The following is a 23,395-nucleotide window of genomic DNA, read 5'->3' on the forward strand; positions in this document are numbered from 1 at the left end:
AAGGGGACAGGACAACTTCACCGCATCAAAGGGACGATGGACGGGGCCATGTACGGTCAAATCTTGGGTGAGAACCTCCTTCCCTCAGCCAGGGCATTGAAAATGACCCAAAACACACGGCCAAGGCAACAAAGGAGTGGCTCAAGAAGAAGCACATTAAGGTCCTGGAGTGGCCTAGCCAGTCTCCAGACCTTAATCCCATAGAAAATCTGTGGAGGGAGCTGAAGGTTCGAGTTGCCAAACGTCAGCCTCGAAACCTTAATGACTTGGAGAAGATCTGAAAAGAGGAGTGGGACAAAATCCCTCCTGAGATGTGTGCAAACCTGGTGGCCAACTACAAGAAATGTCTGACCTCTATGATTGCCAACAAGGGTTTTGCCACCAAGTACTAAGTCATGTTTTGCAGAGGGGTAAAATACTTATTTCCCTCATTAAAATGCAAATCAATTTATAACATTTTTGACATGCGTTTTTCTGGATTTTTGTTGTTGCTATTCTGTCTCTCACTGTCCAAATAAACCTACCATTAAAATTATAGACTGATCTTTTTTTGTCAGTAGGCAAACGTACAAAATCAGCAGGGGATAAAATACTTGTTTCCCTCACTGTATACACGGGGGATTTTTGCCTTTGCACTGGAGAAGTCGGCGGTGCAGTCGTTGTCCACACTGCTCTGTGAGCACGCTGGCCCAAGTCAGTGACAAGCGACATCTAACAACTGTCGTGGGCCTTCCCACCTTCACCAAGCGGCAGGAAAGGTCAAACAACTCCCGTGGCTGGCGAGGGGGGAGACTTTCATCCAGCAGTGGATCGAGAAAGGGGCGTAGGTCCAAGTCGTTGTACGTATACATATTTTTTTAATGCAATATTGTATACAAAGTGCGTGCAGTCGCCGGTTTGGGACTGCTTTTTCAAAATTGCAGCTGCTAAGTTATTCATAAAATTATTTTCTTTCGCGACCAGCAGCGTTTGAAACAGCCCCACGCGCAATGCGGCGCACACCCCGTGCCCTCCGGAGCGAGGGCGCGAGAGAGCGATCGTGACAGAACCCACGGCACACACCGCCGCTGTGACTCATTTTCATAATTTTCCGCGGACGTAGCGTCGTTTCTTCTTCTTCTTATTCTTCTTTAAATCGCTACATCGCTTTTTTGTTATTAATAATTTATTTTAATTTTTTACACTCCGGACATTGCTCAGACGCGCCGCAGCTCACGCGCTCCAACGCGCTCCAACGCGCCGCCGTTCACGAACGTCAACGTCCTCCTGCCACCCTTATTGCGCCCTTCAATCTCGAGCGCCTCTTGACGGTGCTCGCTCGCCGCGGCGCCCGAGGTGCGACCAGCGAGCATCGCTCACCTTCAGCTACGACCCACGGCGGTGACAACTCGAGAGCGATCCACTCCCACTACCTCGCCCCCCCCCACCCCACAACCGAACGTGAGGACCCCAAAGCGGCTGTTGTCCAATCGCCGCCGTGTGCGATGCGGCCGCGCGAGTTCTTCCTTAGCACTCCACGGCTCTCCGATCATGGTGGTTTTTTTGGGGCGCCATGGTGGCGAGATGTGAACTCCCTCACCTGGTGTACAGGAGGTCGTGGCTTCGATCCCAACCCCGACGCCTGTATATTTGGAGTTTGCATGCCTCTCTCCCCGTGATCGTGTGGGATTTTTTTCAGGTCCTCCAGTTTTTTACCTCCACATTTAGAATAAAACGCGCGTTTAGGATATTTGGCTGATAATATTTCCACGTGATAATCCACTGAATTGGGCTAATCATTTGTGGCCAGGTCGCTTTTGAAAAAGAGCTGATATAGCTCGGTGAGCCTTTGCTGGTAAAACAAAAAGTAGTTTATCGTTAGTTTCTTCGGTAGATATGGGGACGTTTCGCTCCACGCGTTGGGAGCTGTTCCTTCTTCGTGAATGACGTTCAACCGAACTGAGTTCCTCAAAGTCACTGAAGACGCTTGCAGCACGTGGAGCTAAAACGTGTGACGTCACCGCACAAACGACACGTGGTATCGCCCGACATGCTTTTTGCCTTTAGTATGATGTCTCTCCCCAGCACCTCTCATTAGCGTGGCTGGCTGCGTGGGGTGCGAAAGAAGTTCAACATACAGTACACACGCACACAGCTGAGAGCTACGCAGCAGCAGCAGCAACGTTCAACATTTCTCTTCAGAAACAAACTGCAAAAGCAACGCAATGCGACTTAAGGTAATGTTCACATGTGAGGACGTCTCGGAACAGACACAGGGGCAATATTTACGTTGAAGAGAGAGGCGGTAAGTCGTGATGGGATCAAGGGGAAACAAAATAAAAGGCAGGAAGTCAACAGCACGGAGGGCTGCAGGAAAGGAGATCCAGGGGATAGCGAGTGACCCACCACTGCACTGCTGGAGGTCCACAAAGTGGTACCCACTTTATCTACCCGGGAGACTGCGTTTGTAACTCACCACACCGTGGGTCAGAGGCCCTTCTGCCACACCGCCCAACTGGACACGATTCGGTGTAAACAAAATTAGCTGCAACGCACCGAAAACTAAATTCCAGCCCTGCCATGAACGCCCCGCTTTGCCTTCCCACCAGCGTGTGCGTTTTGGGCCAGATTCACACCTCTACAAATTGCCTCCAACTCATAAACCTCGGTGGTGATTCCACCCCCCCTGCCCGCCCCCTCCCACCGTTGGCAAAGCGAGTCGTCCGGCACGTTTGCTCCAAACAACTAAAATGAACCTTCCCGGCAGAGAAATTCCGACGCCGAACGGTGGGGAATCGAGCTCATCATGTAAACATGGTCAGCGAGTCAATCCCACGTGCACCGGTGCTGGAAGCACGCGCACGTGCACCGGTGCTGGAAGCACACGCACGTGCACCGGTGCTGGAAGCACACGCACGTGCACCGATGCTGGAAGCACACGCACGTGCACCGATGCTGGAAGCACACGCACGTGCACCGGTGCTTGAAGCACACGCACGTGCACCGGTGCTGGAAGCACACGCACGTGCACCGGTGCTGGAAGCACGCGCACGTGCACCGGTGCTGGAAGCACGCGCACGTGCACCGGTGCTGGAAGCACGCGCACGTGCACCGGTGCTGGAAGCACGCGCACGTGCACCGGTGCTGGAAGCACGCGCACGTGCACCGGTGCTGGAAGCACGCGCACGTGCACCGGTGCTGGAAGCACGCGCACGTGCACCGGTGCTGGAAGCACGCGCACGTGCACCGGTGCTGGAAGCACACGCACGTGCACCGGTGCTGGAAGCACGCGCACGTGCACCGGTGCTGGAAGCACACGCACGTGCACCGGTGCTGGAAGCACACGCACGTGCACCGGTGCTGGAAGCACGCGCACGTGCACCGATGCTGGAAGCACACGCACGTGCACCGGTGCTGGAAGCACACGCACGTGCACCGGTGCTGGAAGCACGCGCACGTGCACCGGTGCTGGAAGCACATGCACGTGCACCGGTGCTGGAAGCACACGCACGTGCACCGGTGCTGGAAGCACACGCACGTGCACCGGTGCTGGAAGCACACGCACGTGCACGCACGCGGGGCCTGTCCGCGTTACTAATAGATAAACGAGCGAGGCCCGGCACGGAGAGGCGACCTCGCCTGGTATACAGGAGGTCGTGGGTTCGGGCCCGACACCGACGCCTGCTGTATATTTGGAGTTGCGTGTCTCCTTCCCCGTAGTCACGTGGGGGTTTCCCTGGGTCCTGAATTTTTTTTTACCTCCACATTTAGAATCAACGTGCGTTCAGAGTATTTGGCTGCTATACATGTCCACGTGATGAGACATTTCTTTGGACTGTCATTTGTGGACGGGTCACTTCTGAAAAAGAGCTATCTAGCTCAGCTGGCCTAACCTGGTAATATAAATAAAATAAAGAGTAAAACAAAAATAGTTAATCGATAGTTAAATAGTTAATGCCGGTGAGGAACCAATCCCTCGATTGCCCCGTGCCCCACTCGATCCTATCTCGCCAAACACGCCCACTCGTCCTCCGGGCATATTCCGCCATCGCTCATCGCCGCCGCCGCCGCCGCACGGCGCAACATTCAGACGCGAGACTCGACGCATATCGTCAAGAGCACTGCGGCATTAAAAGAGGGAAAATAAAGTGGACGATGGGCGACGTTTCGAGCAATGGTCCTTCTTCATGGCACACGACTTTTCGATTGCAACACAAGCGATGGAAACGTCGTAGTTTTTTATTCTTTTTTTTATTTTCTTTGTGACTTTACCGAAAGACCCAAGAATATACCTTCTGAGAATGTGCAAAAATATCACAAAAATGTGCCTCCGGTCTCTGCAGACCACCTGGAGAAGATTCCAGGCATGTGTTGACAATGATGGCGAACAAGTGGAGATTCTTTGACTTTTTAAAGCTATTAACATAAATTTGTCATCATGTTACAGTGTATTATCCGTTATTTTTCCATTAAAAACGAGTCTCATGTTAAGTGTTGACATTTTTTTGAAGCACCCTGTATTATGAGAGCCATGGGATATCGAATGAGTTTTGAAAAACGCGTTTGCCTTCGCCCTAGAAACGTGTGGACGAGAGTAGCGAGTAACCATCGAGCGACGCGCCAACGAGAGTGAAAACAACGTGCGAATTACGGTGGCAATTCGAATCGAGGACTCAACGTTCCAAGCTCACGGCAGCCCCGCCTGTGGCTGCCGCGGGGAGGGTCGCGCCAACCCATTGCACGTGCGAGGGATGTCACGGGTAGGAATTGAGATGGGCGCTGGGTTAAGGGGCATGGAGAGAGTTTCTGCCAACAGGAGGCGAGACAGTGGGGCGGGAATAGTGGGGAGAGGGGCAGGAGCAGGGGGGAGGGGCAGGAGGGGGGCACACGGGGGAACGGATCGGGAGAGGGCTGTGGGCAAGTGTGGGCTCGGAGTAAAGGACCGACCCCCTCCCCCGACCTCGAGTCGGCTCTACCACGACGACTACTGCACATGTGTAAAGAGTGGAGCAGTCCGAAGTCGGGTGAGCACTCCGGTCCTTCATTGGTGCCGCTCTCACGCGGAACCCTCCTCCTCCACCTCCTCCTCCACCTCCTCCTCCACCTCCTCCTCCACCTCCTCCTCCACCTCCTCGACCTCCTCCTCCACCTCCTCCACCTCCTCCTCCACCTTCTCACTCCTCACTCCCATCGCCGCCGAGAAGCGCCCCGAGCCCCCTCCCCACCGCCCCCCATTTCGGGGAGTTCCCTCCCCCCTCGCCTTCTCGCTCCTTTCCCTCGTGACGTCACCCTCTCGTGGGGACCTCCAAGCACGACGTGTCAACCCACACGGTGGACTACCCCGTGATCTTGGACAGGGAGATTGACTTTTCAGGTCCATACGGCGGCCAGCCGTTTCAATACGGGCACAACATTTTGTGTCTATTTGTTTGTGTCTCTCCCTTGTGATGGGACTCTGTAGAATGAACGTTGATATTTATAAGGGGCACGGGGTGACCAATGCAGTCTGCATTGGTCTGTAATAAGGTAGGGCACTGATAAGAGGTTGGCAGGTTTGCGTAAGTATCTCTACGCATGCAACAACTATGAATCGAACAGCGGCGCTTCCAATGCACGCGACTTGAGGCGTGAAGCGTGTAACGCGATGTTGTAGTTGTCGCCAAGTGCCTTACTCCATGGCGCTTTGCGAGCGAGCGAGCCGCTCACCCCCGCGGTGTTTCGGGGGTACGTGACGCGCATGGCTCACGAGCCCTCCTGGAGAAAAATCCACGTGTCCATGGAGAGAGAGACACGTACACTCTAAATATAGAGCAGGCATCAGGGTGGGGATCGAATCCACGACCTCCTGCATACCAGACGAGGTAGTTAATATATCCTAGCCACCGTGATGATGATGATGATGAGATTTACACGCAAACTCCAAATATACAGCAGCAGGCGTCAAGGTCAGGATCAGACTCACGACCTCCTGCATACCAAGCGAGGTAGTCAACATCTCCTAGCCACCGAGGCGTGCTGGTTGTGATAAAAATACCTTGTGGGAAATAAAACTTCCCATGAGAGAGAAACAAAAACAACACGCAATTATTATCATCAACGTCGTTCAAAATAAGCAAAGCAGGAAATTGGCCAAACATACAAACTTCAGGGCCCTCCCAAAAACAGCGTTGTTAAACCGAGTGAGGTTTTTTTTAATTTCCCCGAGATACGGTGCCGCAAACTGCTTTCTCACGCCACCGCTGTCGGAGCTCCTCCTCTGCAGGGAGCTCTTCTTACAGGAGTCTCTCTCGTGCGGATAAATGAACGGATTTAAATCGTGGAATATTCGTGTTACTCTTTGTCATTTCCTAAAACTCAACCCGCTGTCCTTACTTTTGTACTTGGGCTTTCGCGATCAATATGTTACGATTCGTAATTCCTTTATCTTGCGTTAGATCGCCGTGTAGGTGTAATGCGCATTTATACTGGTAGGAACGAAGTGGACCAGCCTACAATAGATTATATCGTCCGTCCGTCCGATGTCCGATTAGGTGTAGCAACATCGCCCCCTACTGCAAACACTTGGCAGGACCCTACTAAAACCTTTAGACTCAGTGAGGCTTTCCTGGCTAAACAAGTGTAACATTCCCTTATAATTCCCTGAGATAGTTTTTAATTAAAACATTTAAATTAAAAATTAACTCACAGCGGCCTAAAGCCTACAGCTAGGCCTAAAGCCTAGAACTAGGCCTCAAACTCTCTCTTCGTATCCTATTTGTTCGTTCCTACCAGCCCACCCCGCAGGGACCTGTTTTACTCTAACCCTTCCACTTCCCGACAGAGCCAATCAAATCAAGTTGTCACGTTACCAAATATACGCATTTATTTGGTTTTTATGCAAGTCGGAAAGTAAAATTCTATGTATGTTGAACTTCTTTTGCACCGTACGTAGCCAACCGTGCTGATCGGAGGTGCGGGGGAAGGACAAACTAAACACACACAGCAGTTCTAAAGAAATGAATTTTCAATCTAGATGATTTAAAAATAAAAAACACCCGCTAACACCTGACGACGCTGGGCTGTAAATCTCCAGCGAAACGTGGAGTCAAAATGCACCAAACTTTTGCAGCTTTTCAACATTCCTCCTCCTCTGCTGTGCTGTAACGCCAAGTCAAGTGGCACTGTTTGGCCACGTGACAACTCGGCCCGATTTCTCCCTGTGCTTGCCGTGGGACATGGGCAACGTGGCGAGCGAGGAGACCGCTGAGTGCGCTGGCTGAAGGGGCCTCTGGTCTCCCGCTGTCGGGATCCTCCTGCGGTACAACAACCAAGGGCGGAAGGAGCCTCCCCACTCGTGATGAAGAAGCCTCCGTGGCAGACACTCGGAGCGGCGGTGAGTGGGGAGACGATGAGCCGTGCCGTGCCGTGGCGTGGCTAGGCCGAGCACCTCTGTGATGAGCTTCATTCTTGGTGAACCGTCAGATTCTTGTTGGTTGGAACAAGTTCATGCGGCCCAACGCCACTTCTCGTCCTCAACTCTGACTTCGCAGTTCCCCGGCGCCAGGAGGACATCATCTGGGTGAACCCCTCCGCTGTTCCACCCACCCCCCCCCCCCCCCCCATTCACGTTTTCTCATCCGGAGCGGACACAGCCCGATCTCGCCAATGCCGTTCCCCATGTTCCCCCCCCCCCCCCCCCGGTGTTATTTTGGACGTGGATCAAACACCCTAAACCCTAAAATAATGCCCAATGACAGACGCTAATTACAAGTTGGTGTTCTTGCGATGCACGCGTATTCAGGTAATCATAGTTATTGTTTCGAACGCTTACAAACTAAATATAGAACACATTTTTGTTTCCTTATTCTAAGCTATTTCACTTTGGAAATGACACCTGCCAGTGTATTTTTTAAAAGGAGGCCCCCGTCCCCGGAACGACAAACCTCCTGAAGCGAACGGAATGCACAGAAACCGCAGCTCTTTCGTAAAGTACAGGGGGATCATAGTTATACAACATAGTTATTAAAAATAAAACACTCGAACTCGAGACGTGAGCCGCCACTCGATCGCTCGTCAACGACGGCAATGATAGCGGAAGCAGTGAGAGCGCAAATGTCATCATCATTAATGTCATTATTGTATGTCACCATTAATGTCATCGTCATTAATGTCATCATTAATGTAATTATTAATGTCATCATGTCATCATTAATAATGATGATGGCATTATGGCATTAATGTCTTCATCATGAATGTCATCAACATCAATGTCAACATTCATGTCATCATTAATGTCATAATTAATGTCATCATTAATGTCATCATTAATGTCATTATTAATGTCATAATTAATGTCATCATTAATGTCATCATTAATGTCATTATTAAATGTCAACATTAAATGTCACCATTAAATGTCATCATTATATCTTCGACATCGTGCCGCGCGCCCTTCTGCGTGACGTGCGACACCTCACTCCGCGTGCTGGGCGAATTGTCAGGGACTCGGTTCTGCGCGCAATTAGATTCGCTGCCTTTCCATGAACTCAGCTGCTGGAAGAAGCTCCCCGGCACTTGGGCAGTAGAAACATCGGAGATCGCGCTAAACCATTGACACGGAGTGACCCCACAAAAACCCAAATTGGATAGCTTTGCAGCACAACCGCACCTCCGATTGGCACGGTTGGCTACGTGCGGTGCGAAAGAAGTTCAACATACGCACATACAAGCGCAAAATCCTCCACACCACGGTTAGACCCTCTGCCATCATCACTAGAACAAAGACGATAGCCTCCAGAGAGAGAACCAGCACAAGGATAGGGGAGACATTTGCCTGCGCTGATTAAGAACAATGGACATGAAAACAGCTGCGATTGCATGGGATTCACTGTCTAGAGGCAGCGCGAGGGTAGAGGCTTAACAAAGAACAGGAAGCGATTTGATCGCGGCGAAATTTCTTGCCAAATATTTTCGGGGTGCCTGGTCGACTGGTAGTCAGTGGTAGTAGGTAGTAGTAGGTGGCACGTGACCAGGATGTGGTGTGCAGGGAGCAGATATATTTTTTCGGTTGCAGACTCAGACAGGCCCGGCTAAAACGAAGCCACCATCGTTACGCTTGATGATGTGGCGTCAAGGTGACTATGAGATATTAACTACCTCGCCTGGTATGCAGGAGGTCGTGAGTTCGATCCCGAAGCTGACGCCTGCTGCTGTATATTTGGAGTTTGCGTGTCTCTCTCCCCGTGGTCGCGTGGATTTTTCTCCGCGTCCTGCGGTTTTTCCCTCCACGTTTAGAATTGTTGAGCTGTCATTTGTGTCCAGGTCCCTTCTGAAAGCGAGCTTGACGGCTCAGCGGGACTTCTCTGGTAAATTAAAATAGTTTCGTTTCGTGCACACGAAACCAGTCAACGTCGACTAAAAATAACTAAACGAAGAACATTGAGTCGACGAATATTGCTTTTCCGTTGCCAATTTCATCGAACGACATCGCGCACCGTCGCTGGCACCGTGCCCCCCCCCCCCCGAGCGTGTGCGCGCTCGCTGTGCCCGCTCGCGCTCGCTGTGCCCGCGGGTCCACGTGTAGTGACATCGGGGATGTGACACATGGGCAGGACCCGAGTGAAGGTCCGACCCTTCGTAGCTGTAACTCCTCCGTATAGTGTAGTTAGTTGGGTGGTCACCACCCTAGGCTGTATCTGGTAAAGGGGCAGTTACCCCTTTGTGTGTTACGTGTTGATGTTACAATAAAAGTGTTGCCTCTAAAGAACAAGGTCTGCGACTCAGCTGGACTCACGACACACGCACCGTGGCGCCGCGCGCGCTGTGCCCGCCCCGCACGGCGGCCTGCGCGCCCACACGCCGGCGTCGTCGCCGCCGCTGTCGCCGTCGTCGCGATGCAGACCCCCGCGTGGCGCCCGCTCCCACAGCAGCCACGACTCGAGCTCGCCCAGCGTGAGGCCGCCCAGCAGCTCTGCCAGCCTGCAGCACAAGTGGCGAGACAAAGACCCCCCCCCCCCCCCCCCCCCACGTGGAGCCTTGAACAGACTTTCGGGGGCAAGTTGAAGTTGCTGTTAGTAGCGAGTGGGCACCTCGATGAAGGCCGGCACTGCGGCACACGTGGGGGGTGGGTGGCCAGCACCACGCCCGGCCGCTTTTGTCTTCCTAGTGGCGATGTTTACACACCGCACCAGGTGCTAATTTGAGGCCGAGTCGACCTAGGGGAGGCCCAGGACTGCTTCAGATAATCGTCGCACACGGGGCACACGTGTGGGTACACCCACACGGGACACATGCGTAGGGACACACACACACGCTGGGCGCGTACACACGCAAACACACGCGCATCAATGATGTATAATTGATTCATGCCCAACGTTCGCAGTGTACAGAGAGAGGCGTCGCACTCTGGCTCTGCAATGAACGGCGCGGTGATCATCGTTGTAATTAGCACGGTGCGTTTGCGCCGAGCCAGGCAGCAGCTTCATCGTTCAATGAACGCAGCGGCAGTGGCGCCATCCTGAGACCGCCGCTCGACTTGGTTTCTATAGCTTCACAGCTCATCGGATTGCTCGAGTGTAAATACTGATTCTGGTTTTGGGACAGAGTCACCAAGGACGTGCGGCGTCATCGTCCGTCTTGCACCACAGCCACAGTCTGGGCTGTAGCGTGAGCCCAAAAGGATTTAAACTGAAGGATGATGATGGTGGTGGTGATGGCAGGCCAAGTGGTCAAGCAGCTTCTGTTTGTCCGGATAGAGGGGGCTAAACGGGCACGACACGGGCCGGAGAAGAGATGGAGTGATGCGGTATGGGAGAATGTGGAGCTGAGTGGACTTGCCGGAGACCGGTACCAGCGGTGTCAAGATCGGCCTCTATGGAGGAGGCTCGTGAAGGACGCTACTTGGCAGTTTGAGGCAGTCGCCCTCCAGCAACAACGGAGGTCAGAGGAGCGACGCTCACAACAACGAGCGAAGCGGCAGGCGGATAAAATGCAGCAAGTTGGCACAGTAGGGGGGAACAATTGGGTGCATCTGCCAGTCATGTCAGTCAGTCAACCTTTGGCACCTGGGTCTGTCCCGTGATCTCCTGTCAACGAGCCTTTGACACCTGACGTGGCCTCAAAGTGCACCTAGCCTGGCATAGGCACCGTGGTGATGTCACCGTCACTCAGTGGCCAATGGCGAGCACTGGCATTGGCATTGGCTGGCAAGCCACGATGTGGCTACCTGTTGTCTGGGAGCGCGGCTGGACCAACGGGGAGCCCGCTTCTCTTGCGGCCGTCGATGATGACCGGGTGAATGTCCATCGCAGGACGAGGCTCGGTCAATTCTCGCTGCATCGCCGATCGAGATCTGTTTACGAAAAGAGACAAAGGCAATCTCGGGTGTAATTCATCCCTCCGCAGAGCATCAATACAAATGTCACTGCAGGAAAGTTCTGCCGGTCAAAGGAGCGTCTTCAAAGCCCACTTTCAGCTGCACCTTCCACACATTTTCTATTTTTCTCCTGCGGAATTGGCAGGGCACTTGTGCGTGCACATACACACACTCTGTCGTAAGTGCCTTAATCCAACAGTGGATAGAACATCACTGCTGCTGATGATGATGATGAAAGGAGCAGGGGGAGAAATATTTGTTGTGACATAGTCATCATCGTGGTGAGGCGTTTTGCCGCTCACCCGGCCACCGCAGCGACCCGAGAAATTGTCACAAGTCATGGCCGCAATTCAATTCTGATTAACACGGTTGGCTAGGTACGGTGCGAAAGAAGTTCAACAAACATAGATTGGTATTGTGTCTTACTGTCTACCCTTTCTCCCTCCCCCCACCTCCCATCGCATTTATAGATTTGGTGGCTCCCTTTGCCTCAATGTACCAGGTGAACACTGCCGCGTGCATGAAGCATAACAAACACAACATCCCGTCAGCTTCACAGCGGACGTTCAAGATGCCGTGACGTGATTTTGCCCTTGTTGCGTCCCCCAGCGCCACGGTCAGAAGTTGGCAAATTTTAAAATGACACGCAAATTACTCAATTTGGATTACAGTATAAACACACACACACGTGTAGCAACATCGCCACCTCCTGGCAGACCACATGGCTTGGGCGATTGGTGTTGGTCGTGTCGGGTATCTGGCTGCCTCCATACTGGCCGCTAATGATTGAGATGGGCTGAATGGTCCCCATCTCATTTAGTAACAGCCTTCTTCATGGTCTGATCGGGGAAATAGAATAATAATAATGATGATGATTAGGAGTCCGTCGACGCATGGACGCATCATTGGACCCAGTTTAAGCGCGAGCCGTGTGCTACTTTGTACAATTCGGAGGTTTCACAGGCAGCTAACAAGCAAAGTAGCTCGCCGCCGTATTCATCGACGTGTCACTACGAACGAGCAATTCTATTCTTGCGAACGGCAAATGTGTTCAGCAGCTGGATGTCAACGTGGTGGTCTGCTCGCCACGACGAGAGGGCTTGAGGAGAGAGAGTTCGTGCAGACTCATACAGCGGTGTGTGACGTGATCCCTCGTTTTTCGTTGCCATGGCCACAATTGCACTGCTGTGGCTTGTGTCTTTAACTTTACATCCATGAAGGAGAAGTGCACATCGGCCAGCTGGTGTTCTGTTGAACACCGCAATTCATCTGCCGGATGAACCTTAGCCTACTTTAGTCAGGGATAGATTCACACTTCTGCGAAAATACAATACATCTCACAAAATAAAACATTAATCGCACTGCTTAAAAAAGCAAGACCTGGCCATGTCAGATACCAAAGGTCACGTTTCAATATTTTTTTTCATGTTTCTTAAAGTACCATATTATGAACTTCACAGCCACCACATTATGTAGCCTATGACACAATGTGAAACACTGAAAGCTCTTAAAGTGACAAGATGCGTTTTTTTTATTTTACCAGGTAAGGCCCACTGAGCTGCATAGTTATTTTTCAGATGCGATCTGGCTATCACAAATGATAGCTGAACCAAGTGGCTTTTCACGTGGACATTTATAGCAGCCAAATACTCGAAGTGCATGCTTCTAACTGTGGAGGGAAAAACCAGAGGACCCGGAGAAAAATCCACGCGACCATGGGGTGAGAGGCACGCAAACTCCACATATACAGGCATCAGGGTCGAGATCGAACCCACAACCTCGTGCATACCGGGCGAGGTAGTTAACATCTCGCCATCGTGACTCCCCTACATGCAACGGGGACCGTGTGTCATTGTGGTCTGCCGAGCAACCCGTGTGATGATGATGATGTTACTGGTGACGGGTCAGGTTTGCAGGAAGCACAGTCATCGATCTCAGAGGCACCGCTCCTTACAGGAATTCAAAACGCATTCCCGGCCCAGATGCTCCAGACAGTGTTGCCCACGGCGTCGTAACGAGAACCATATTCTTTGAAAGCCCCGCTTTAGACCCTGCTGTCCAACGCCCTCGTCACGAAATCCTCCGGCGAGGAGTGGCGGCACGAGTAGTCAGTGCACCGCCCCCGTCATCCAGCCACCCGAGTTTGATTCTGGGCCGTGGGTAACAACATTAGCGACGAACGACATCCAAACTGCACCAGGGCGAGCCCATCCCCCTCGCTCATCAATTTCATCAACCCGCAATGGGCAGTTGTCCCGATACAACTCGCACACACTGGTAGAACTAGCGGACTCCACTCAGCTACCCCGATACAACACGCGTACTCTGGTGGAACTAGCGAACTCCACTCAGCTACCCCGATACAACACGCGTACTCTGGTAGAACTAGCGGACTCCACTCAGCTACCCCGATACAACTCACGTACTCTGGTGGAACTAGCGGACTCCACTCAGCTACCCTGATACAACACGTGTACTCTGGTAGAACTAGCGGACTCCACTCAGCTACCCCGATACAACACGCGTACTCTGGTGGAACTAGCGGACTCCACTCAGCTACCCCGATACAACACGCGTACTCTGGTGGAACTAGCGGACTCCACTCAGCTACCCTGATACAACTCGCGTACTCTGGTGGAACTAGCGGACTCCACTCAGCTACCCTGATACAACACGTGTACTCTGGTAGAACTAGCGGACTCCACTCAGCTACCCCGATACAACACGCGTACTCTGGTGGAACTAGCGGACTCCACTCAGCTACCCCGATATAACTCGCGTACTCTGGTGGAACTAGCGGCCTCCACTCAGCTACCCCGATATAACTCGCGTACTCTGGTAGAACTAGCGGACTCCACTCAGCTACCCCGATACAACTCGCGTACTCTGGTGGAACTAGCGGCCTCCACTCAGCTACCCCAAAACAACTCGCGTACTCTGGTAGAACTAGCGGCCTCCACTCAGCTACCCCAATACAACACGCGTACTCTGGTGGAACTAGCGGACTCCACTCAGCTACCCCAATACAACTCGCGTACTCTGGTAGAACTAGCGGCCTCCACTCAGCTACCCCAATGCAACTCGCACACACTGGTAGAACTAGCGGACTCCACTCAGCTACCCCGATACAACACGCGTACTCTGGTGGAACTAGCAGACTCCACTCAGCTACCCCGATACAACACGCGTACTCTGGTGGAACTAGCGGACTCCACTCAGCTACCCCAATACAACACGCGTACTCTGGTGGAACTAGCGGCCTCCACTCAGCTACCCCAATACAACTCGCGTACTCTGGTAGAACTAGCGGCCTCCACTCAGCTACCCCAAAGCAACTCGCACACACTGGTAGAACTAGCGGACTCCACTCAGCTACCCCGATACAAGACGTGTACTCTGGTAGAACTAGCGGCCTCCACTCAGCTACCCCGATACAACACGCGTACTCTGGTGGAACTAGCGGGCTCCACTCAGCTACCCCAATACAACATGCGTACTCTGGTAGAACTAGCGGCCTCCACTCAGCTACCCCGATACAACTCGCGTGCTCTGGTGTAACTAGCGGCCTCCACTCAGCTACCCCGATTCAACTCGCACACACTAGTAGAACTAGCGGCCTCCACCCAGCTACCCCAATACAACACGCGTACTCTGGTAGAACTAGCGAACTCCACTCAGCTACCCCAATACAACACGCGTACTCTGGTAGAACTAGCGGACTCCACTCAACTACCCCAATACAACATGCGTACTCTGGTGGAACTAGCGGATTCCACTCAGCTACCCCGATTCAACTCGCACACACTGGTAGAACTAGCGGACTCCACTCAGCTACCCCAATACAACACGCGTACTCTGGTGGAACTAGCGGCCTCCACTCAGCTACCCAAATACAACACGCGTACTCTGGTGGAACTAGCGGCCTCCACTCAGCTACCCCGATTCAACTCGCACACACTGGTAGAACTAGCGGACTCCACTCAGCTACCCCAATACAACTCGGTACTCTGGTAGAACTAGCGGCCTCCACCCAGCTACCCCGATACAACTCGCGTACTCTGGTGTAACTAGCGGCATCCACTCAGCTACCCCGATTCAACTCGCACACACTGGTAGAACTAGCGGACTCCACTCAGCTACCCCAATACAAAATGCGTACTCTGGTGGAACTAGCGGCCTCCACTCAGCTACCCCAATACAACACGCGTACTCTGGTGGAACTAGCGGCCTCCACTCAGCTACCCTGATACAACTCGCACACACTGGTAGAACTAGCGGCCTCCACTCAGCTACCCCGATACAACACGCGTACTCTGGTGGAACTAGCGGCCTCCACTCAGCTACCCCAATACAACATGCGTACTCTGGTAGAACTAGCGGCCTCCACTCAGCTACCCCGATACAACTCGCATACTCTGGTGTAACTAGCGGCCTCCACTCAGCTACCCCGATTCAACTCGCACACACTGGTAGAACTAGCGGCCTCCACCCAGCTACCCCAATACAACACGCGTACTCTGGTAGAACTAGCGAACTCCACTCAGCTACCCCAATACAACACGCGTACTCTGGTAGAACTAGCGGACTCCACTCAGCTACCCCAATACAACACGCGTACTCTGGTGGAACTAGCGGACTCCACTCAGCTACCCCGATACAACTCGCGTACTCTGGTGTAACTAGCGGCCTCCACTCAGCTACCCCGATTCAACTCGCACACACTGGTAGAACTAGCGGACTCCACTCAGCTACCCCAATACAACACGCGTACTCTGGTGGAACTAGCGGCCTCCACTCAGCTACCCCAATACAACACGCGTACTCTGGTGGAACTAGCGGCCTCCACTCAGCTACCCTGATTCAACTCGCACACACTGGTAGAACTAGCGGACTCCACTCAGCTACCCCAATACAACTCGGTACTCTGGTAGAACTAGCGGCCTCCACCCAGCTACCCCGATACAACTCGCGTACTCTGGTGTAACTAGCGGCCTCCACTCAGCTACCCCGATTCAACTCGCACACACTGGTAGAACTAGCGGACTCCACTCAGCTACCCCAATACAACACGCGTACTCTGGTGGAACTAGCGGCCTCCACTCAGCTACCCCAATACAACACGCGTACTCTGGTGGAACTAGCGGCCTCCACTCAGCTACCCTGATACAACTCGCACACACTGGTAGAACTAGCGGACTCCACTCAGCTACCCCGATACAACACGCGTACTCTGGTGGAACTAGCGGCCTCCACTCAGCTACCCCAATACAACACGCGTACTCTGGTGGAACTAGCGGCCTCCACTCAGCTACCCTGATACAACTCGCACACACTGGTAGAACTAGCGGACTCCACTCAGCTACCCCGATACAACACGCGTACTCTGGTGGAACTGGCGGACTGGATGCCGTGGAATGGTTTACGACATTAAAACATACAATTGTCGTAAATCAGCCCTTTGATTGGTTAATTTTCCACCAATCAAAGGGCTGCCAGGTGAAAATTAGCATGCTAATGAGAGATTAGCATGTTAAAGATAAATTAGCATGTTAAAGATATATTAGCATGTTAAAGAGAGATTAGCATGTTAATGGAAGATCGCAGACCTGCAACCAAGAGGTCGGCACGCGAAGTGACTGTGTTGGTGTGAACGCTGTGAAAGCGCAAGTTTGAAATCGGCGCAAAGCACAACTCACATCAGAAGGTGGTAGGATGGGAACATCAAAACCAGTTATGACTTAAACTGGTTGATAACGTCCTTCCAATGATTGCTCAGTTTGTACTCATCTTCTCGGTTGAAGTTGTGTCTGTGTTTATATATCTGGATGGCTTCATGAACGAATCTTTGTTGCTAGCCAGTGGGGCTTGCGAAGTACCTTCGTCTTAGAGACATCAATTTCGTGTGAGCCAGCCGCATTCAAACAATGATCAGCCACGGCCGAGGTATTGGTCCTACCGTGTTTCAGATCTACCTTGTGTTCCCGAACACGGTCTGTGACATGTCGCTTAGTTTCCCCAATGTAACTACTGCCAGAGACACAGCTTAGTTTGTAGACGCCGGGGTATTGCATGTCAGGCGATCACATCCTTCACAGATGGGATCAGATCACGAATTGTCTGTACTGTGTTAAATCGAACCTGAATCTTGTGTTTGCTCATGATTTTGGAAATATTTATAGTGACCCCTGCTATGTATGGCAAGGTGATGGTTTTAATTGGGTTCTCATATGGTTCTTTCCCAACGGTTGGGGTGATAGCTTTACGGATTGCGTAGTCTGAATATCCATTAATCTTGAGGGCGTGGTGTGCGTGCTCCAGTCCACTGGCTAGATGATGACGGTCGGAAATACATCGAGCTCTATGGTGCAGAGCAGTGGTCCCCAACCTTTTTGGCACCAAGGACCGGTTTCGTGGAATAAAAATCTTTCATGGACCGGGGGGGGGGGGGGGGGGGGGTTCATCATTGGGTCTTTCCCCCTTTTCAAAGAAGCTCTCCAGCGACGTTTGTTTTTTTACTCATTTTGGCTACTAGGGGTTAGCAGCTTGTGGGCTTACCAAACCTGTGACTGATACAAGTGCGGGGCACCACGCGCGGACTCACCGCTCTCACCTCCTGCTGCCGTGCGGCCCGGTTCCTAACAGGCCGTGGACCGGTACCGACCGGTCTGCGGCCCGGGGGTTGGGGAGCGCTGGTGTAGAGTTATGACGAGGGAATTATTCTGGGATGGATGGTGGTGGGAGTCAGGTTTTAGGTAGGCATCAGTACGGGTGGCTTTCCTGTAGACAGAGTGTCATATTGAGCCATCTAGTCTCTTTTCGATTAAAACATCCTTTTCCACCTCCATGGTGAATTTGATGGCTGGGTGTATGGAATTGATGTGGTTGAGGAATTGGTTCAGAGCTGGTCGGCCAGGTAACAAAGCACAGATAACAAAAGCACGGATAACAAAGCACAGCTAACAAAACACAGATAACAAAGCACAGATAACAACAGCACGGATAACAAAAGCACAGATAACAAAGCACAAATAACAACTAATCTCAATACATGCTTTAATAACACTGCTTTAAAGGGGGGGGGGGGGTTATAAATATATAGCAGGCGACATTCCCAGCAGTGGCCCATTCGTGTGCTCTTAAAAAAGGGTCATTGCCAAAAACGTTCCAGATTAAATATTTAAACTTTTAAGGCCACAGTACTATTGGCGAACGCGGTGAGTTTGTGATTTTCTCCAGCAGTGTCTTGTGGGTCGAAAGCGGCCCGGGACTTGCTCGAACTGAGTCAAGTGCTGCTGAAATGTTAGCACTCCCATCAGACCGTTGGGCTTGATGGGGTTGTCATAAATTTCAAGTTGTACGTTGTTATGTGCAGAGACGGACACACGAATGAGACGTTGTCCGCCTATCTGCCTTGCTTTGACCACGGCACGATCTCGTGGACACGCTGAAACGTGCCCTGGTATCGACTCGTTCAAATATTGAATGAAAACACTCGCACGCGCGCTGCCACGACATCTGAAAGTGCTGCGGCTTTGGTTACATTCCACATGAACCGGCGGTCTTGTTCTATTCTCGGCACGTGCAGTCAGGTATGTGTTCAATATGTGGGTGTGATCTTACGGGTGTGCACGAACACTGTATACGTTAAAGATTTTAAAATGTTTGTACACGTGGTGCTGTTACGTGGCATGTGTGTGGAACTCGACACCATTTCAAACGAGATATTCCATCTCAAGGGATTATATCCAGGTAAATATTTTAAGTACAATTCGCCTTCTCTTTAAATATTTGCGATGCTGGTTGTGATTGCCAGTGAAATTTAATTCCTACAAAAATGCTTGCTTTTCAACATACTTTGCTTTTAAACCAAATCAATTGACGTATGTGTCCACGAATGTTGAACTCATTTCGCACCGTACGTAGCCAATCGCGCTAATCGAAAGTGTTGGGGTGGGGGGGGACAACAAACAAAACACAAAAATGAGTTCTAAAGAAATACATTTTCATGATAAAACAAACATAGTCAATTTGGAAATAGAATGCAATACAACACAGAGAGTCGGTCAACAAAACAGTCAACACCCCACCTGGTTAATTATGTTCTTCCAAAGGTTGCTAAATTTGAGAGAGAGACTAAACACAGACACGGAGACACACAGACAGACACACATGCAGAGAGAGACTCACACAGAGACAAACAGAGAGAGACACACACATAGGCACACAGAAAGACAACGTCTCTGTGTCGAGGCCTTCAATAGAGAGAGAGGGGGGGCTGGGGCAGAGGGGGAGTTGTGTGGAATTCCTGCCCATAGGGGACAGACTGTGTGCTAACCGACTCTCTGTGTTGCATTACACTTCCTAATCTTACTAAATTTGCTTTCTACCGTACTTGTTTATAAGTCCATACTCGCCTCCGGCCGCTATGGGCAGTGATTCCACACAACGCCTCGTGCGTGTTTGTGTAGAAGTCCAGGGTCCAGCTCGTCCTGCCCCCCATGGGCAGGAATTCCACACAACTCCCCCTCGCCCCCCCTCTCTACACAAAGACGTTGTCTTTCTGTGTGCCTATGTGTGTCTCTCTCTGTATGTCTCTGTGTGAGTCTCTCTCTGCTTGTGTGTCTGTCTGTGTGTCTCCGTGTCTATGTTTTGTCTCTCTCTCAAATTTTGCAATCTTTGGAAGAATGTAATCAACCTATGTGAGGTGTTGACTGTTGTGTTGGCCGACTCTGTGTGTTGTATTGCATTATATTTCCAAGTTTATTATGCTTGTTTTCTCATTCATTTGTACCTGATGATGGTGGCTTGTATTGCAATCGAAACGTCGTATTATATTATTATTTAAATACATTTCTTTGTATGTGACTTTACCAAAAGAACCAAAGAGTAATTCCTGCAGTCACGAACGCTTCTAATCTAGTTTAAATGAATTTTCAATTTACAACTTGATGTGATTGGTTCATTTCGGGTGGCGAAGGGCGATAGTAGTTAAACAAAGAGATGTCATTAAGCCTGCACAATAAAATCCCAAAATAAACTAATTGTGGATCGAAGACCACTCCTCATGACACCACTCGGAGACGATTGAGCGGGGGCGAGGTTCGGGTGGAGAAAAGCGATTGCAGAATAAAATCCATCGACATTCGGGGGCATGGCCACTGGTAGAAGAAGCACTGAGAATGCGCGGTGACCCATGCCGCCATACAGGGACTCCTCTACTTGCGAACATTTGACTTACGAACTGTTAGAGATACGAACAAACCTGTCCATATGTCCAGTTGCCCGTTCGGACTGCGAGTCGTAAGTTCATCCGCCGCGCAATAGATAGGCAGCGGCTGGTGGCATCTACATCTGCAGAACATGAAGAACCAGTGGCATCTACATCTATAGAACATGAAGAACCAGTGGCATCTACATCTATAGAACATGAAAAACCAGTGGCATCTACATCTGCAGAACATGAAGAACCAGTGGCATCTACATCTATAGAACATGAAGAACCAGTGGCATCTACATCTATAGAACATGAAGAACCAGTGGCATCTACATCTGCAGAACATGAAGAACCAGTGGCATCTACATCTATAGAACATGAAGAACCAGTGGCATCTACATCTATAGAACATGAAGAACCAGTGGCATCTACATCTGCAGAACATGAAGAACCAGTGGCATCTACATCTATAGAACATGAAGAACCAGTGGCATCTACATCTGCAGAACATGAAGAACCAGTGGCATCTACATCTTTAGAACATGAAGAACCAGTGGCATCTACATCTGCAGAACATGAAGAACCAGTGGCATCTACATCTATAGAACATGAAGAACCAGTGGCATCTACATCTATAGAACATGAAGAACCAGTGGTATCTACATCTATAGAACATGAAGAACCAGTGGCATCTACATCTGCAGAACATGAAGAACCAGTGGCATCTACATCTATAGAACATGAAGAACCAATGGCATGTACATATTTAGAACATGCAAACCAGTGGCATCTACATCTATAGAACATGAAGAACCAGTGGCATCTACATCTGCAGAACATGAAGAACCAGTGGCATCTACATCTTTAGAACATGAAGAACCAGTGGCATCTACATCTATAGAACATGAAGAACCAGTGGCATCTACATCTGCAGAACATGAAGAACCAGTGGCATCTACATCTATAGAACCTGAAGAACCAGTGGCATCTACATCTGTAGAACGTTAAGAACCAGTGTCATCTACATCTGCAAAACAAGAACCAGTGGCATCTGCATCTGCAGAACGTGTTCTAACTCTGTGTGTTGTGTTCTTTGTATGTTCTAACTCTGTGTGTGTTGTGTTCTAACCCTGTTGTGTTCTCTCCGTTTGCCGATACGCTTCAGAGGTTTGTTTAAAGTCTAGTGCTGTAGTGGACGACCCGCTGACACGATATAAACAGCGTAACGCGCACCAGATGACATCCAGATGGGAAAACAATAGAAATCTCGACACACACACCCAGTCTTCGACATACCGACAGCGGAGATTGCATGCAAAAGGCGCGTGCAGAAATGGACCTCTGCGCATCCGCAAGAGATCCTTGATTGCCCGCTGGGTACGTTGTTGTTGTCTTTCGGGTTCACTGCCTCTGTTTTTTTGTTTGTTGTAAATTGGCAAAGTGATTTCAAACAAACAGTCTGGAGAGCAGCGAGCGCGCGTGGGTCGCCCACACGAAGTGGCTTTCTCCCGTCCGCGGGGCAACCCGCACGGCGTCCCCCACGCCTGCAGACGTTGACGCCAGAGTCGCGGGGAGCTGGCAGTAACCACAAAGATCCCCCCCCCCCCCCCGTAGCCTTAACAGACTGTTGGGGCAAGTGCCGTTAGCGAATTGAAGCACCTATGAAGGACGGCACGGCACACGAGGGGATGGGTGGCCAGCAACACGCCCGGCCGCCTTTGTCTCCCTAGTGGCGATGTTTACACACCGCACCAGGTACTCATTTTAGGCTGATCTAGGGGAGGTCCAGGAACGGTTCCGATAATTATGATCATCGGTGTTGGCCGTGAGCGGGAATCGAACTCGGGTCGCCAGGTTCATAGCGCAGCGCGCTCACCGCCACACTGCCGCTCCCCACACAACAAAGACAAAGATCCCCCGTGTAGCCTTAACAGACTGTCGGCGCATGTGCTGTTAGCGAGCACCTATGAAAGCACACGAGGGGGTGGGTGGCCACCAACAACAACACTCACTCTTGGTGCAAATGACTGTTGCCCAAACTCTCTCCTTACCTTCCACTCTGCAAGGTGCTGCCGTCCTAACACGACTGTTCAGTCTCCGAGTTTTATCATCCGTCAACTCCCAACAACAACGACGGCGACACCCATCATCGTCGTCACGGTTCCACGAACGCCCAGGGATTGAGCGACAAATCGAGCTCGAGGGAGGCGCTTCAATGCTCCTAGCAGGCTCCAGCGAATGCAACAAGAAAAAAAGAGCCTTGACAATTGCTCTCGCCTTGCTGCCCGGGATTGGCCAAGCGCCTCTGACTCGGGCAGATCGGCATTTCCTCCCACATCCCCCGGGAATGAGCGGGGAGCCGTGCGCCCATTGCGCTTGTGGCGCCTCTGTCCCGTTTCGTTCGACGGAGGGCAACATTCCTCATTCCTTCCTTACTTCCTCCTCCTCCTCCTAACACCATCGCGCCCGCGGTGCTGCGAGAAGGAGAGTCAGGAGCTCTTAGTCGGACGCGTGTGCTCGGTCCTCGGGCCTCAGCCTAGGTCGACTCAGCCTCAAATGAGTAGCTGGTGTAAAGGTCGCCGCGGGGAAGACAAAGGCGGCCGGACGTGTTGGTTCTGTCCACACCACCCCCTCGTGTGGCGCGTCGGCGACCTTCATAGGTGCTCGCTAACAACATTTCCCCCAACAGTCTGTTATTATAAGGCTATACGGAGGGGGGGGGGGGTGGATCTTTGTCCGTCTTGTTGAATACCGCACATCAATCACTGACAACCATGTGGTGCTGCTTGCTACTGCGTTGTTGGCTAATGGTGCGCAAACGAAACACGCACTTACAATAACAAACACAA

The 23,395-nt window shown here is 51.4% G+C and overlaps 1 protein-coding gene across 1 annotated transcript in view; it reads right to left on the bottom strand.

The window, feature by feature from the left end:
- The window catches only part of LOC133347746 (uncharacterized), a 224,126-nt gene extending 202,277 nt beyond the window's left edge, over positions 1 to 21,849 (bottom strand). The window contains exons 1-3 of the mRNA XM_061560300.1: positions 21,843 to 21,849; positions 11,183 to 11,308; positions 9,763 to 9,936 (exon numbers count right to left, since the gene is read on the bottom strand). Coding sequence (XP_061416284.1) covers positions 9,763 to 9,936; positions 11,183 to 11,295 — 287 coding nt within the window. The 5' untranslated portion in view covers positions 11,296 to 11,308; positions 21,843 to 21,849. The remainder of the gene's footprint in view (positions 1 to 9,762; positions 9,937 to 11,182; positions 11,309 to 21,842) is intronic.
- Positions 21,850 to 23,395: the final 1,546 nt, after the last annotated feature.

The sequence above is a fragment of the Lethenteron reissneri genome, chromosome 3 (genome assembly GCF_015708825.2).
Source record: "Lethenteron reissneri isolate LAM-NWPU_2019-01 chromosome 3, ASM1570882v1, whole genome shotgun sequence".
Taxonomy (NCBI): Eukaryota; Metazoa; Chordata; class Hyperoartia; order Petromyzontiformes; family Petromyzontidae; genus Lethenteron; species Lethenteron reissneri.